The 16,778-nt window shown below is 42.3% G+C and overlaps 1 protein-coding gene across 6 annotated transcripts in view; it reads right to left on the bottom strand.

The window, feature by feature from the left end:
* ADGRL3 (adhesion G protein-coupled receptor L3) overlaps positions 1-16,778 on the bottom strand; it is a 509,447-nt gene that overhangs the window by 77,930 nt on the left and 414,739 nt on the right. For all 6 annotated transcript variants that reach the window (XM_082759666.1, XM_082759667.1, XM_082759662.1 and 3 more), the window contains 2 exons: positions 984-1,167; positions 50-172 (listed from right to left, as the gene is read on the bottom strand). In XM_082759666.1, coding sequence (XP_082615792.1) covers positions 50-172; positions 984-1,167 — 307 coding nt within the window. The remainder of the gene's footprint in view (positions 1-49; positions 173-983; positions 1,168-16,778) is intronic.

Below are 16,778 nucleotides of genomic sequence, written 5' to 3'. Positions count from 1 at the left end.
AAGCATGACTGATTCGGAAAGCCAGCATGGCCAGAGGTTCTGGACCTACCATTTCGACCATTTTGTTTCAAGGTATTTGCTGACAGCTGAATGGCGCTACCATGGCCCAGGTTCTGGGGAAACTTCAGATCTTCCAGATTCCCATCTGTGCTCAGCCTCGCAACCTCCAGCTCTGTATGCAAAAGAGACCAACAGTAAGAAAAATCACTACTGAAACAATCCTCTGCGCAATACTTTGAAGTTACAAAATGGTGCTCCAGACCACCTGAAAGCAGAGGAATCAAGTTGCAGTGTTTCACACTAGACTCTGTTTGGACTCCTATTTCTTTTTAAATCTCTGCCCTGAAGAAGTTTTAAATTTAATTAAAAAAAAAAGCAAATAAATTCTACTCTCTGTGGAACACAAAAGACAACCAGTTCTTGTAAACAAGAACCTCAGGATATTAAGGACAATGGTTAAAATGAAAATCTGAAAATGTTACTTCTTTGCCACTGGCGATTGCTACTTTCTGTAAATGTTATCAGTGCTCAGGATCTGTATTCATAGAAAAAGAAAGAAGAGTTGTTCTCATTTTACATATGCACAGTGGGAGTGCTGGTGCTTTCCATCATGCTTGTTTTTTAATTAAAATCAACAATCAGCCAAATAAAGACACAAATTTGTATGAAATGAAACACAATTGCATTACAGTGAACCATCTCCCTGTGAAGCGATGCTCTCATTGCCCTAGTAGATATTTTGCACTTAAAGCCAGGAGTAATAAAGGCAGCTTAGGTGTTCATTTTCCATGGGATTTCAAGGGTAGAGAGTTGCCTTATTCCTTTAGGCTCTTCTGGAAAGATTTCTAAGTCTTCCAGACAAAATGCCAAGCCACATCTAACAGATTGCTCTCCAGTTAATGTATAGCCAAGACAGAAACCAGGCTCCCCAGCCCTTTCTCTCCTTCTGGCTGCTCTCAGTATTTATGGGCTCTGCTTCTTACGGATATTGTCGGTGTTTTCCCGGACGATGTCCGTCTTCAGCAGGTTATCGGCCAGCACGAAGGCACTGTCCTCCACGGTGTCGAGTAACTTGGTGGCTGCTCGCTGCTGTTCACTTGCGTTGAGGTCCCTCCATGCATTCAGAGCCTGTGGCTGCAGGAGGTTGTTCACCGTCTCCACCATGGCCTGCAAGGGAGAGGAGCTGAGTAAGAAAGGACTTTAGCAAACCTAAAGTCGAGACCTCTGACATGCACTCATTTCCCTCCTCCACACACATTAGTTTATAGGGACAGGGCAACATTTTCTCTCCCTGACCATCAGGGCAGCCTAAAATGGAGTTAGTTATCATTTATTGCATTAGACACAAGAAGGAGAGGTCTTGATTTTATTCTAACGCAGGCTGTGCTCAGATTAAGAAGGAATTAAGAACTAGGGGTGGCAGAGTAGGGGTGGAGAAATCCCTAAGGAAACGTGCATGAAAATATATTTCAAAACCCATTCGTGAAGCAGGTTGCTGCTATCGGCTGCACCAGAATTCGGAAGCAGGGCTGGGGCACTCATGGAAGCTATTCAGGAACTATCTGCATGGGTTAGGCTCGATAGAGAACACTTCCCATCACACAACCTCTGTCAGGCTGTCACGGCGATGCAGAGATAGTTGAGTTACGCCGCTTCATCCAGAGAACCAGCAGGTGCCCCCACAGAGACTTTGATAAGCCGTGACATTTCAAATTGCTCCGTTCAGGAAGGAGCCGGCCCCACACTAACAACCTCAGGACCTCCTGTGGTGCACCTTGCGCCCCGGGCTGCCCTGCACAAAGAGCCTTCCTATGGAGAGCTTCCCACGGGTTAATCTAAGAGCACATCCAGGGTCACACGGAACCACGCCGGCCTTGTGATCGCTAAATTACAGCGCTAGAGGCCTACCCAACCTGAAGGTTTCGCTCAGCCTTAGACCTCTGCTTAGTAACTAAGCAGAACCGACTCAGCTGTCTTCCAGGCAAGGATTTTCGGTGAGACCAGCCACACCAGCTGGTGAAACTGATAGTGCGGAGATAAATAATATACTTTGACAGTGTTTTCTTCTGCTGGTTAGTGTCTAGCTATGAGGCAGGCCTGCCCCACAAAGAAACACCTCCATTACCATCTATCGCTGACTACAGAATCCAACCTGCCCTTTGAGATGAAGGCGCCATTCTCAACAATTTTCTGCGTGTTGAAAGCGCAGTCATCAAACCCATACCTCTGATCGTCAAAGCAAAGACATTCCCATGGGATTTCTACATGTTGCAAGCCTAAAGTACCCTCCATGGCTCACTTTAATGAAAATACTTCAGTATTTACTCCTGACTGTTCTCCAGCAGAATGCTAAGGAAGAGCCTTACAATAGTAACACATGGCACAAATGCCTCATTACTCTCTCCATCTACCTGAAAGGAAGGTGTAGGGAGCTGGGGGTTAGCCCCTTCTCACAGATAACTAGTAACAGGATTAGAGGGAATGGCCTCAAGTTGCCCCAGGGGAGGTTCAGGTTGGAAATGAGGAGACATTTCTTCTCAGAAAGAGCAGTCAGGGATTGGGACGGGTTGCCCAGGGAGGTGGTGGAGTCACCGTCCCTGGGGGTGTTCAAGAAAAAGTGGGACATGGTGCTTGGGGACATGGCTTAGTGGGTGACAGTGATGGTAGGGGGATGGTTGGACCAAATGATCTTGGAGATCTTTTCCAACCTTAGTGATTCTATGATTCCCAGTGCAAGGCATGCTGATATCAACTCTAGGTCACACTGAACCAGAATTGTATTTTATTGTTATCTCCATGTGACCTTCAAGAATTGTCAATTACAACAAGGTTCAAGGAGAAGCAAGGACATCTAGACCTGCCACTGCTAGTGCTTTTAATCCCAGCAAAGACGTTTCACTTAGATAATGCCATGTGCATCCTAATCTTAAATGTCCTTCAGGTTGGATGTTTCTCATATCACCACAGCTCCTGTTGGAAGACAGAGGCAGAATCAGGCACCCTGACAGTAAAAAGCCCCTACTCTCCAACCTAATTAATGACAACTTAACTCAGTTGCTTTTCTGACAAATCTCTCCTTTACCTTCAGCAGATCTTTCCCTCCCTGGAAGCTATTGCCCTGGTCCTGTGATTAATAGACAACATTTCTCCTGAGCCTCACAGCTTGGTTTCCGAAGTATAAAGTAGTCAATGCTTCCATCACTGAAGCAAACTGAAATGGCAGAAAATCTCTTCCTTTATTGCCACTGCAAAAATCTTTTTCTTGTAAAGCTTTTACATTCCAGAGCTGGGATCCTGTTCTCATTTGCTGTTAAGCAGAAATTACTAACCATACATCAATTTCTTAAACTAATTATTAAACTAATTTTCCTAAGTAGTCTAAAAATTATCTTAACAAATGTGGTGTGTGCACAGAAAAAACAGGTTAGCAACTTCAACAGCCAAAAAGAAATACTAAAAAAACATTGCGTTTAAGTGTGGTTTTTTTTTTCAGCATTTTAAAATCTTGAAGCCTAATCGCTGTAGCTCTTAATAAAATTCAGTAGTTTACTTTGGTAGCTTATCTCCTTTCAGGCAAAAAGGAGGTGTTATTCTTTCACAGTCACCAAAAAAATCAACTATTTTGCTGTGCTGGCTCTACACAACATGGAGTTTTCTCACAAAGATCTTATATTCCTTGAAAGCAGAAAATAAGGATTTTTCTCACCTTTCAATATTACTGTGCAGACTACAATTTGCCTTACTTCTATTTAGCTCAGTTGTTAATAGCGTTTTTAAATCTCTGCTAAAACAACATGCTTTCATCAATATCTGAGTGGTGGAAATAGTCTTTGCAGCAGATCTAGCTCCTGGCTGTGGATGGAAAGGCAATGCTTATTTGTCTAAATATGAAACAGATGATGACATATTTGTGTTATGGTTAAACTTATGCTGCAAAGATATTTCCCCAGGAAAAAAAATAATTAGCATTTATTTATTTATTTATTAACAAAGCATTGTGCATGTATGCATACAAAGCTTGACAGAGAACCTCGGTTAGATTCCTCCTGCAAAATGTGTGCTCTCCATCCAATGGGCATTGTGATGCTGAGCATCCTCTAGAAATGACTAAACTTGAAATCAGCTACATCATATCACTTTGGATCCTGGGTCTGACACTAAAACTCTGGAAAGATTTCCAAGGACTTTGGTTCGGGTCCTTAGCAGAGATCTGAGTGAAGTTGGTAGACTGTCATCACTGGCATTACAACCAAGATGAATTTAGTCCATAGCTTTTCCCAGAGGGTCAATCCCCTCACCTGCCTCAGTGCATTAATCAAGTGTTCCCCGCATTATATTTCTGAGTGCAGCACTTCATTATGGCTGAGTGCTGCAGGCTGAAGCCAAGGAGATGAGGTGCTAATGAAATGTTTGCATTTTGGACATGAGCTGAGGTAGGTGTTTAAATGAAACAAAACAGCTGTTAAAGCAACAGTGTCTCTTGAGACAGAGATGCCAACTGGGAAAAGTTGGGCAGGGAACCAGGAACTGAGGAAAGTCAGGCACATGGGACAAGTACTTGCCTGTGTCTTTGCATTTAAGCTGAGGCTTTGTGGTTTAGGTGGGTTTGGCACCAACTCCAATGACTTTGTGGTCTGATGAAGCTCCAGCATAGGAGCAGCAGTGCCAGTCTTCCAGCAAAGCCTCTCAGTGACCAGCAGAAGGGTTAGCCCTGACAGATGACCTTTGAAATGAAGAAAGCATGAGACAGGTCTGCTAGGGAGCTGATGACTTGTTGGGTTTTATCTGAGACCCTTGGTGATGGTGATAAAGGTGGGTATTTTCAGAGGGAGCTAAGGAAGTTTTGACTCAGTTCCATCCCACCTCGCTTCAAGAATTTAACATGCAGCACAGTCAGGAGCCCAGAAGCTCTCTAGTGTCTCTTCCCAGTCAAAGTAGAAGGAAGGATCATCTTCATATAGGTACCCAAAAACACGTGAGTTTAATCCTGTCCCTGAAGGACACAAAACCTATTTAAGGGTTCTGCATGAACCCTTACTGAAGACCTTGTCCCTGCTTCCCAAGCTGAAGGTATTCCACTGTTGTATTTTTCTTCTCTCCCCTGTCTTATTCCTCTTCCAAAAGCAGCTCAACTAGATGAACAACTTCCAAGTGAGCCAAAGCACTCTTGTGAGCCTCATGGACTCCAACATAACTCTATGTCCCCTACAGCACAGCACAAAACCAATGCCAAGGTTGCAGAGGCTTTAAGAATGAACAGCATATGCACATATATGCCCAGGGAGAAGGACAAAAGTAACTTAAATGACATCAAGGGAGTGCTTTCAAAAGGCATAGCTTGCTTGTTTGCAGCCTTAAAGTACGGATAAATGAGGGAAAAAGAGCACCAAGAAAGAAGACGTCCCATCTGTTTTTTTATCCTGAGATCTGTAGGTGTAGCTGTATGCTGACTACGGTATCAGGGTACCTACACAATCACTGAATGCTAAATCCCCTTAATGCAAGCCCGTACAGAACAACCATTCTGGGTCTGATGACAGGTCCAATGAGTCTAATATTCTGTCTCCAACAGTGGCTTCAACTGGACATTAAGAAAAGAGTAATGCCAAGAGTGGAAGATAAATCCCAGGATGGCGATTCCTTTCATTAGGTGGCTATACAGCCTCACAGAGTATACATTCAATGTAAATAAATGTTAATAAATTACACAGGGAGATTTTTTTTTTCCCAGATAAGGGCATATGCTCATGGTTTCTTGATTTTGTCCCGAGGTTACAATACAGAAACAACATGTAAGACTTCCTTCTCAAACACTTATAAATTGGTATTAAAAGCTGCGTTGTCAAAAGGGCAACTAATTAGGAGTCTCACAGTAATTACACATCACTAAAAGGCTGATCATATATGTCCCATTGATTTCCTCTGTGACAGCTGCCTCATTGCATAAAACTGAATTTTGCATGTTGATTTATTTTTATCTTCTCCCCCTCTAGAAATGCCTGGCAAGAATATCTGTCTATGTGACACATGGTTTAAACCTACAGGATAGTACATACCCAGCGACACCACATCCCTTTGTTTGTCTCTCACCATAACAACACCTAAAGCATTGCTGTTTGACAAAAGTAGGCTCTGTAATGTAAAATCTGTCTTCAGCTGGGAATTGAACCTCAAAATTACCAAGAGATGTCAGGCCTGCTAATCTCATTGCCGATTTTGGACCAGAGCTCGTTGTGCTGTGCTTAAGCAACTCTCCTGGTGCTAGGTCCTAAAGGTGTTAGATCCTAAATGTTTATAGTTCATTTTAGCCTTTCACTAAGCAGCTGATGGAAGAACGCAAACCCCAATGAATTTAGGACTGGAGTACATTTTCAAGGGTGTGTGAGAAAATATTGCTTCGTGCCAAGTGAATACCAGCAAGCCCTACAGGGAACGCTGGTTGAGCGCCTCTGCTCAGTAATTTTCAAATTCACGGGTTGTCCTTCCTTACAAAACAGCACCTCCTTAAGATGAGACTGGAAACAGTATAAATTATTTTGCATGCACCTTATATCAAAGTCTAAGCTCCTGTAGCAGCACTGGGTGAAAAGGACAGTGGCATATGGCATTAATGCACCACTTTTGCAATGACATTTCTACTAAAACTATGTGCTTTTTATAACTTATAAAACCCTATCTCACACTGCTAACACTCGTCTTCCTTGACCTAACAGGAATACTTGATGCAATGCACTTTGAAAAATTAGTACAGAAGGAGCTCCGTCAACAAAGCTGTGCTTTGCATTGATAGACTGAAATCATGGCTGGTGCATGAAAAAAAAAAAAAAAGCAGTGCTTGTACAGCTGCCCCTGCACAAAAGGTGTTTGTTGGTACAGCTTCACTAAGAAAGGTTTGCTCACTCTTTCCTAGAACAGTGGTGCTAAGACCATAGAGGGCAATCACATAGATGCAGCCTTTGGCTGTGCTTACAGGTTGAGGTTCTGGTCCTGCTTGAGGCCTCTGGGTACTACTCCAAAACAAGTGCATCGTCATCTTTATTCAAAGCATGCGAAAAATGTTATTAGCCCACTTTTTAATAGCAGCTTGAGATTTTATGGTAAATCGGTGGAGAAAAAAAAGCACGAAAACCCTTTCAGGTCTAAAGTGCACAGTGAAAATGAAAAACACTTCAGAGAGTAGACGCACTGAAATGCGGATATGGTTCAATGATTGCAATATTGTGCTCTTTTTTCCCTTCTTTCTACTAGAAACTAGTAGTACTTTAAAAGAGCTTACCTGCCTCCTTGCTCAAGAATAGCTCATTTTTGTCTGTATTCATATGAAACACCCAGTGCCAAAATAACCCCTTTTTTAAAGCTATCAATATTTGCAAGACTCCAAACTAATTGAGTTAAAGGCACAATCGATGATATTGAAGACAAGTTCCTCTGGAAGCTGTGCAATTGTTGCCTCTGGCCCTAAAAAGTACCAGTACCAGAGAAGCTCCCATTAACTCTGAATATACCTGGTATAGCCAAAATGGGCACTCCAGATAAGAAGATGGGGATGAAAGCCTGGATTTGGGCATGTGAGGAGAGCTGGTTCTGGTAAGATAATTGCACTGAAAGGGACCAGCTCATGAAATGATGGACTTCAGAACAGCACCCCAATCCCTCTACAGCAGGGTCACCAATCATACCGAAACAGTTGCCTGCTATGTAGGACTTAGGTCAAAAATAGAAGCACACGTTATTTCCTCAGTTCCCTAAACAAGAAAAGGGTCTTTTTGGCTAAACGATGGCATTACATCCTGTTTCTTAGCTGAGATGGGCATTCAAATATGTCTGACAAGGCTCTTCACCTTTGCATCTTTTTTTCTTGTCATTTATTATTCCAAATTAAAATTAGTCTCTGGTCAAAGCATAAATAAGCACACTGGAGACAATTCCTTATGGGGAAGCCCAGCCAATGTCTAAGGCTTTTTGCAAAGCAATTTGGTCATACGAAAACAACAGCAATAATCACTGAAATGGATAGACACATATTTAGATTGAATCTATCTGAACCGTGGTTAAAAATTAAAATCATTAGAATACCTACTGCTAATCTCCACATCTGCCTTCAAGACTTACCCAGAAACACCAGTCCATGTCTAATACCAGAGGAGGTGACTGGCAACTGATGGTATCAGTTTTGGCAAACTGAACCAAAACCCACGATTACTACTCACGGTGAAGGCAGGTAGAGATCTTCAACTGGCCTTGCAGAGGAATTTCCAAAATGACTCCATAGATTCAGGGTATAGGTTTTCAAGAAAGAGCATGCAATCTCCTCTTTTAAATGCTACAGAAAATGTGTCTGCTCCAGGCACAGGAACTGTACCGAATCAGAAAGAGCCTGAATTTCAGCGGCGCTGAGAACTCACTGCAGTGGGAATAAAGGCACTGACCTTTATTACAATTAGGCCATCTACAAAAGCTTTCTTATGGAATTAATGGTCTTGCACTAGGCATGCAAGGTTTGCAATCTTGGCCTTGAACTACCAGTAATCTCCTAGTGGGAGCACAAAAAAAAAAATAAAATAAAATAGGAGATCTAAGAAATAAAAGGTGGTTACAAATTACAGGGTATGGTTTTTTACTTTGCTTAGTATATGAGGAAGAATATTTTAAGGTCAGAAGGCATCTGTAGGACTGAAATAAAAGCAATTGATTGGGAAGAAGGAAATAACATATGATCTATTTCATCTAATGAGATCTTCCCTGGAGAATAAGCTGAAAACTGCATTTATGAATCATCTGTATTTGCTGCCCTACTGTTTGGGATTTGAGACTATACAAGCAACTGCTAGACTAATTACACCGGGGAAGTGACTAAAGATGTAGAAAAAAAAAAGAAAATGGCTTGCAAACAATAAGTGCTTCTTTGATGGAATATCCATAGCCTTCAAGGGAACTCCTAGGGTGGCCATGAGATTCTTCTTTTCTCCCAGTGGTCCAAATTAAAGGGACATCCCCCACTGGCCTCTACGGTAACTCGTATTGAGACTTTTTCCTGTGCCACCAGGTTTAAGGGCTGAGTCAGCCTAAAGCAGAAAGTGAGCACACAGTAACACAGAAAACATATTTTTTTTCAGTTTTGCTGTGTTACATGTGACAGTATCATCATACATGTAGCTTAGCTGTAGGTAAAGGAACTCGTGGTCATATTCCTTTTTAATATTTACGTGAAGAATTTGGGATTCCAGCCACAAACCCAAGGCTGCGGCTTTGATCCTCCTCTCCCCTAACAACAGGCTCAGTGCAGCAGAAACACGCGGGGTGGGGATTTATATTTTTGCTCTTACTGACACAAATCAAGTGCAGGTTTATCAAGCTGTGAAGTATATTAAGTTCACAGAGTTTTAACAAAAGGGCTACCAACCCACAGAACCCTGCTGTGAGTCACACTTCTTTCAGATGTCCTTTTAATTATATTAAATGAAAGTTTGGGGCACTTTGATGCTTAGGGGCAAACATCTAGCTATCTTGAAAAAGCTGCTGAAAGTACTCCCCATAGCTATAGCTAATATCCTACATTGTATGCACACTGCTAACCAATTTATTCCAGCCACTTTAACAACGATACCTCTCTTGACAGGCCACGCAGAATAGCATCAGGAGTTGAGCAAGGCACAAATCATTAGAGGACTCTGAAAGTTGTTTGACACGCACCGTGGAGCTCTTTGTCATACAGCCAATTAAGTGACCAAACAAGGAACTCGAAAATCCTCATTAATTTGCCCCTTTCTCTATAAATGGAGGTTAGAGTCTTTCTTGTTGCAGGCACAACAAGAACACAGCTAAACGCGGCGTAATTCAATTTACTCTCCGTCTCAAGAGCTACAAGTTTCTTTCGTTTCATCCTCACAGAAGTTTGAGCCAACTGAGCAAGCAAGCAAGAAGGAGAAAAAACAGAATTAATCCACTTTAAATATTACTGGCAAAGTCCCAGACATACCTTTTATCTACCGAGAGCTGCTGGGTTTGAAAAAAGAATAGAAAAAAAGTCTCTTCTTTTACTCAGTCCTAAACTTAATGGCTTGAATCCCCTGGGGGAAAGCCTTTCATTTTTGCTTAGTACAGCAATTCCAACAGCCTGTGTTACAAGGGTGAGGTGTTCAGAAAACTTCCAGGAGAACTGGAAGGCTGAGGCTGACTGCAGCCACCGGCTGCCATCTGCTACCTGGACCCTGCCAGGCTCTCAGCACTGGCCTCGCTGGTGGCTGCAATGCCACCTGCACCCAGATGCTCTTGGGGTCCTCATGGGGTGGGTGGCACCTCCATAATCTCCATGTAGTGTGCAGACAAGTCCCGAATTACAAAACAGGGCCAACTGGTTTACAGGACAGCCCAGAGGATAGCAGGAACCAGAGCAGAAAATGCTGTTAAGCCAGGAAAATGCTGCAAAAGCAACGCTCTGCTGCTTCCTTCCACACCTCCCACAGAACAGCCACTCAGTCTATCTATTGTATTCACCGTCCTCCAGCTTTGAAGAAACTGAGACTGGCTTAAAAAAAATAAAATAATTATAATAATGGGACCCCCTCGGGAAGTTTTTGCCCTCTGAGATCTGCATCTCAAATGCAGCACGCAGTTTCACGTGGGAAGGGGCTGCTGCCTGGCTTCACGATGCCTCTCAGCTGCAGACCACAAAATCCAAGCAGAGCAAGGAGGTGAGTTCAGACGCTCTAATCAAGAGCACACACGTGCTCAAGAGGACTCTGCATGTCTGGACTGTGTGGTGTGAGCTTTTATTAAAAGCTTGTGTTTCCCATGTTTAAGAATTCCATGTTAATAGGGCCTCCCTTATTGTAATATCTGAATGTTTTGGGTTGGTTTTGTGTGTATGTATTTTTTTTTTTATTTTTTTTTTAACTTTATTACCCTTCTCGTATTCCCAGAGGTCAGGGGGATTGTATCCACAGTATTATGAGATGAGGAGCTGGGAAACAGTGAGCATGCGTCACTTGCTAAAGGGCATGGAAGAAATCTGTGACAGCAAACCAAGTTTCACAGCTCTCAGCAGACAAATGTTTAGTGTTTCCTTCCACTCCAGAGCTTCACTATAAGGAGAAACACCTTCAGAAAATGAGTAAGTTCTGAAAAAAAAAATAAAAAAATCCAGAAAATTCTGACCAGCTTATGTCACACATCAGTCACCAAATGAGGCTACACTCACCCAGTGTGTCACCCATTGTGACTCACTCTCCTGCACAAAGACTTCTTCCTTCCCTTCCCAAAATAGACTGCCAGGAACTGTGGAAAGGTGGGCCTGAGTAATGCGGGGAGATGCAGCTCCAAGGGGAATTGGTGCAGAGATCTTCAGCCACTAAAAAGCCAGTCACCTGCTCCAAGCTCTCCTTAGCCGATGGAGAACCCTTCCAAGTCCACTCACCCCACCCCTGTTGGACATCCACCTCTGTAAGCTCAGCCCATCTAGACGACTCCTACTATCACAAATTAAAACTGATGCTGCAGTTTCTTAAACATCACGGCGATTGGCAAACCCCCAAGCTGTTGTCTGGCCGTTATATTAACATGTATTTATCATACCACCCGTCAGATTGGCTCTTGTTGGATTTTTGAGAGAAAAGAGATCATCTACCACATTTGCAACTAAAAGAGGAGCATCCATAATCTCTGTCTTCACTAAATAAAATCCCTGAGTTTATAACTCAATAAATATTGTGGCAGTTTACAGACATATCTAATCAATACTTGTTTTAATTATGACATTACCCAGAAAAATAAGATGGTAATCTGATACTGCGTCCCCACTGTTTCATCTTTGAATAACTCAGAACATTTCCAGTTCCATTTTACACATTTATTTATATTATTAATTTATTTTGGACTTTATAGGACTTTACACCTCAGCTGGCACAGGGGCTCTGTCCTAACCACTTAGGTTTTGTCAGCCCAAAGAAACCACTAAGACTGATATCAGTAATTATCATCTTCTCAAGTTACCCTCCCCTTCCCACAAATTCACCTGTTTTCAATTGCACATTTGATTTTTATAGTTACTGAGCATCTCTCACATAAACTGTACAGTGTTTTCCCTTGCCTAGGGAGCACAGCTGTGGATGCGCTTCATGACAAAGGGACCAGCAAAAGGAGATCATGTCAGCAAGGCTGAAAACTCAATTTCTCTGCCATCGGTGGCATAGTTCCACGGAGCATCCACCTCCCAGTGACTTCACAAGATCTGGGACTTCCCCATTTAAAATCTGTTGAAAAATTATTGCTAAGTTGTCTTTGCCAGCCCAGACATTTCACTGCCTGGTAAAGCAGAAGTGGCCTGTAACAGGAATACCTGCAGTCACGTTTAATTGCTATCACAGAAAAATACTCCTCCCACAAGATTTTTTGCTGACTTCAGCAACATGATTTTCCAAATGGAAACATACTGTATGAAAATATGTCTAGATACATTATTATACCTCCATATATTACAAGGCTGAGCTGGAAAGGTTCAATTAGGTCATCTAATTCCTTCTTCAAGCCCTCCATTACAGGACTGTCCTCTTCAATAGATTTACCAGCTTTGTTCATATTTACACTAAACAGCTTAGGCAATGAGCTTTCATCAGCCTTGGTCTACTACAGAGGTAGGCAAATGATTAATGTTTAAACATAGAAGTAGCCTTTCCAAGTGAAAGGCAAGGAGTCCTTGAAATTAATGGTAAGCTTAAGTCTATGCAGAATTCAAGTTTTTATTCTATCAATGCTAAGATTTCTGTAGAGTATATTAAATCCACTATTCAGTACTGTTCGAAAGAAGACAAAAAGACCAGGAGCCTGCAATGAGTCTGCAGAGTGCACCTGCGCAGCTAAGGAAAGGACAAGGTTGAGTAGCATCCAATATCCCCAGCAGGATCGTGCAGTCCATGGTCAAACCAGCTTCACCATGTTTCAACCGTAGACAAGATAGCCAAACTGGGAGTAAGCACTGAAGGGTAAAATTTCCTTAAAATGATAAATGATCCTAAGGGAGGTCAGTCCAGATATGATACGTGTAAGTCCATAACTCATCTTTATCCATTAACGTTTATGTTAGGGAACAGATGAGGGATGGCTTGCTGTCATGGCCAAAGGGAAGACAGACACGCTACCAGCACAGAGGTGAACTGTTTTATATTTAATGCCCTAGAAATCTAAGCCATCTAATCTTCCAGATTAAATGAAGTATGCACTCACAAAATAAAGTCAGTATGAGCTGTAGGAACTTCCACTATGCAGAAAAAAAATCAGGTATTGACAGCCCCCTCCGCAAACATGGGTTTCATTTTCACACCTCCGTTATATATACACACATAAATAATGACCAACCATCCGTAAGTTTAACATCGAAGTTCATAAGCACAAGACAGAAATTAGGAGGTAAAACACTCACATTTCTTAAAGCAGCATTAACTCACCCATAGTATACAAACAGCTTTATACAAAAGCCACTGGAGCAAGTGCTACAAACCTAGGTGACAGGATAAATAACGTCATGACCCAAGGCCCCGCTCTTGAAAAGACTACAGGCAGGTCTTTCCAAAACACTGGGACTTAACTTCGTTCATGTAAACACAATGTGAGCCTGCACATTCAGGCAGCTGGGTGAACTTTATGGGATGTTATGTTCCTAATCCTATATTTAGTTTGCAGCACTCTCCTCCTTCTTACATCCCTCTGCGAGGACACTCTGCATTTCATTATGATTCTACCTCCTCCCTCATGCCAAGTGCTGCAATTTTGAATTGTTTCTAAATTTGCAAGAGAAGAAGGAAAAACAAGAAATTGCATGCAGCAGCTATTTGAGTGACACGTTGCTAGCAAAACCCAGGTGGTCTGGAGACACCTCTGCGAGCAGGGGGTTTTGCATTCTGGAATTGCATGCATCCAGACTGTTCTGCTTATTCCAGTGTCTGAATGGGTCTTGTCAGATCTCTCCTTTTTTTTCCCCCCCCCACTTCCTTGTTCGGAGTTTTTGTCCCACATTTTTGTCAAGGCTGTGAACAACCTGGCAAGTGTGGAAGGGAAATGAATAATGAAATGATCACATTATCCTGTAACCTTAACCTTAGGACTTGCTGCCACACAGGTGGTAAAATCAGATTGACAGACAAGAACCACTTCACAGTCACTCAGTCAAACAACAACTGGACATGTGGATTAAAAACACAAGAAATACCTGGACATAGGCCCTGCAAGAGCGCTCCCTTTTCTGAAGCTGAGTCCATAAAGACAGCAGATTAAAGACGGAATAGAAAAAACAAGTTAGTGACAGAACAAGGGAAAAAATTTTGAAGAAAATGCCTATGCGAAAACCTCATTTCTCTTTTAAACAGCTCTTGAGAACGAACCAAACCAAAGGAAGCATGCGAGTTAGGCAGCAGTGGAAGGCTGGAAGGACGGGCTCCAGAAATAAAGGTTAGTCCTTTTTCAGTTAAGCACACACTGGGAACTTTGCAAGAGCAGCTGTTAGATGGTAGAGACACTTAGGTAAAGTGGAGGTGGTCAGGAGACAACCTTTTCCTTACAGCCTGGAGTTTTCATGTCAAACAAGGCTGGGATGGATGGGGATAATTGTTATTTTTGTGAAAGGAGAGTGGGCTCTGCAGCTGGAGAGTGCTGATGGCATAGTGAGCTATAACCCAGCTTTGGACAAGCAGGGAGCAAGCTGTACGCAGGATATATCTAGGCCTAGACTCATCCTGAGACACCTGCTCAAGGCAGAGCCTCTCATCCAGCTTTATCTCACCTTAATGCCAGCTCTGGAGCACGTCAAGTGTGATCACACCTGAAGCTGTGGGAGAGAGCGTTGCCCAGAGCTCCTGAATGCATGAATGGCCATTGAAAAGCTTATAACTAGGAAATGGGAATCAGATTTAGTATTTCCAGTTGAGGCCATTTTCTCCTCTTTGGATTAAGCTGCTTGTTTAGGACTGAGTTTTCCAATTTTCTCTTATACTGCATTGTGCTTTCCTTTGTAATTACTGGGTCTAAATACTTTATATGCTGAATAGCCTTTCCATAAAGAATCCCACCTTCTTAATAGGAGCCACATTTAAGACTGTACTTTGATATGCACTTGCATGCCTCCTGCCTGATAACTGCACTTCAGTGTGTCATGAAATTCAAACAGGCACTTATTTACCTCCCTGGGACTTTGCAGGCTGTCTGCAGCAGTGAGCTAGAAATGAGACCGCTCTGCAGCAGCGCAACTAAAGTCAGGCTGCTCGGAGCCACTGGTTTTGCTGGGTTGCTTTTTGCTGATGTACCTGAGTTGGAAATGCCTGTCCACGGAGATTTGGGGTAACATACTCTCAGCTCCCAGCAGTGCCATCCCATGAGGACAGCTGAGAGCCAGATCTGTCCCCAAGAGTTCTGAGACTTCGAAACAAACAAAGTACACTCAGGTACCAGGCAGTGTCTAATTTCAATTTCTAAATCATCAATTTCTAACAGTAGAAACCTTCTCTGGGTAAACTTGGCCAGTATGAAGACTTTTCATACACAAATGGAGATCAAAGAAAGATTTGCTGGAAATTACAGAGCTATCTACTTGGGGGTCTCACCAGTCTGCTATAGAACGATTATTACCTTAATTAAGCCTGATCCAGTGGAAAGCACAACGCTTTTAGTGACAGGAAAGTGGCTCCTGAAAGATGATGGCTTTTAAAAACTCTGATTATGCCAGTTTACCTTAATTCATTGTACATCAGCTTGTAAAAAATAATAAAAAAACATAAGAGCACAGGTGAATGCTTTCAGATGGAGCATGAAGGCAAATCCCCAGCACATTTCCTTTAATGATTAAAAGAATATTTAATGGCTAGTGCTTACTTTATTTCTCCTTTCTGACTAAACAACACTAACTAAAACTCTTTGTAAATTACTTTTTCCTTTTTTTTTTTTCTTTTTTTTTTCTTTTCTTTTTTTTTCTGGAAATACTCTTGATCAGTGAAGGGGAAAATGGAGCAGTAACTCTGCTGCCTTTTGTTTGCCCGATACTACTTCCAAGTCAAATTCATGCATTCTTAAATGAACACAGAGCAGTTGCTCTTCTAAAGAATTAAGTGGGGAATGAGAGCAAGTAAATTACCGAGCCTGTCATTTGGATCACTGACTCGCATCGTTGTTTTGCAGGACTCCACACGGTCCAGAATTTTAATGTGGAGTGCAATTGATTTGTATGAGCTGCTTGTGCAAAGCTGATGGTGGTGGTGGTGGGGGAATCTGCACGGGGAGCCACAGGAGGGACAGCAGAGCTGAGCAACTCTGCCTTTCCAAACCTTCCCGTGACAACGGTAACTCCCACCTTTCCCCAAGATACAACCCCATTTCGTGTAATAGGAACAAATATTGGAAGGTAGGATATAAAAAGATGAAAAATATGTGATTGCAAAGCTGAAGTGACAAAATGTTGGGTATGGCTAGGACATATTCAGAAGAGCAAGCAGACCAGAATCATGAAACCCGTTAGTAGGTGACGTTAATTGCTGGTTTTACCTCATATTGTCAGATATCGCCATAATTTCAAATAAAACCATGGTTGGATTATAACAAAAATGTTATGCTGATGTAACAGTTAATACAAGTATTACCTACTTTGTTATAAAATAGCTGGAAGCAGCACTAATTAAAAGCATCAGGACAACCCCATTCCTTGCACATGCAAAGCACATGATATGCAGGACTTAATTCCCATGTGGCTGTAATTTTAAACAATCCCGAAGCCCTTCTCATTTAAAACAGAATAAGTC

Source organism: Aythya marila (genome assembly GCF_965140915.1).
Source record: "Aythya marila genome assembly, chromosome: 4".
NCBI lineage: Eukaryota > Metazoa > Chordata > Aves > Anseriformes > Anatidae > Aythya > Aythya marila.
This window is presented reverse-complemented; position numbering and strand designations above follow the sequence as displayed.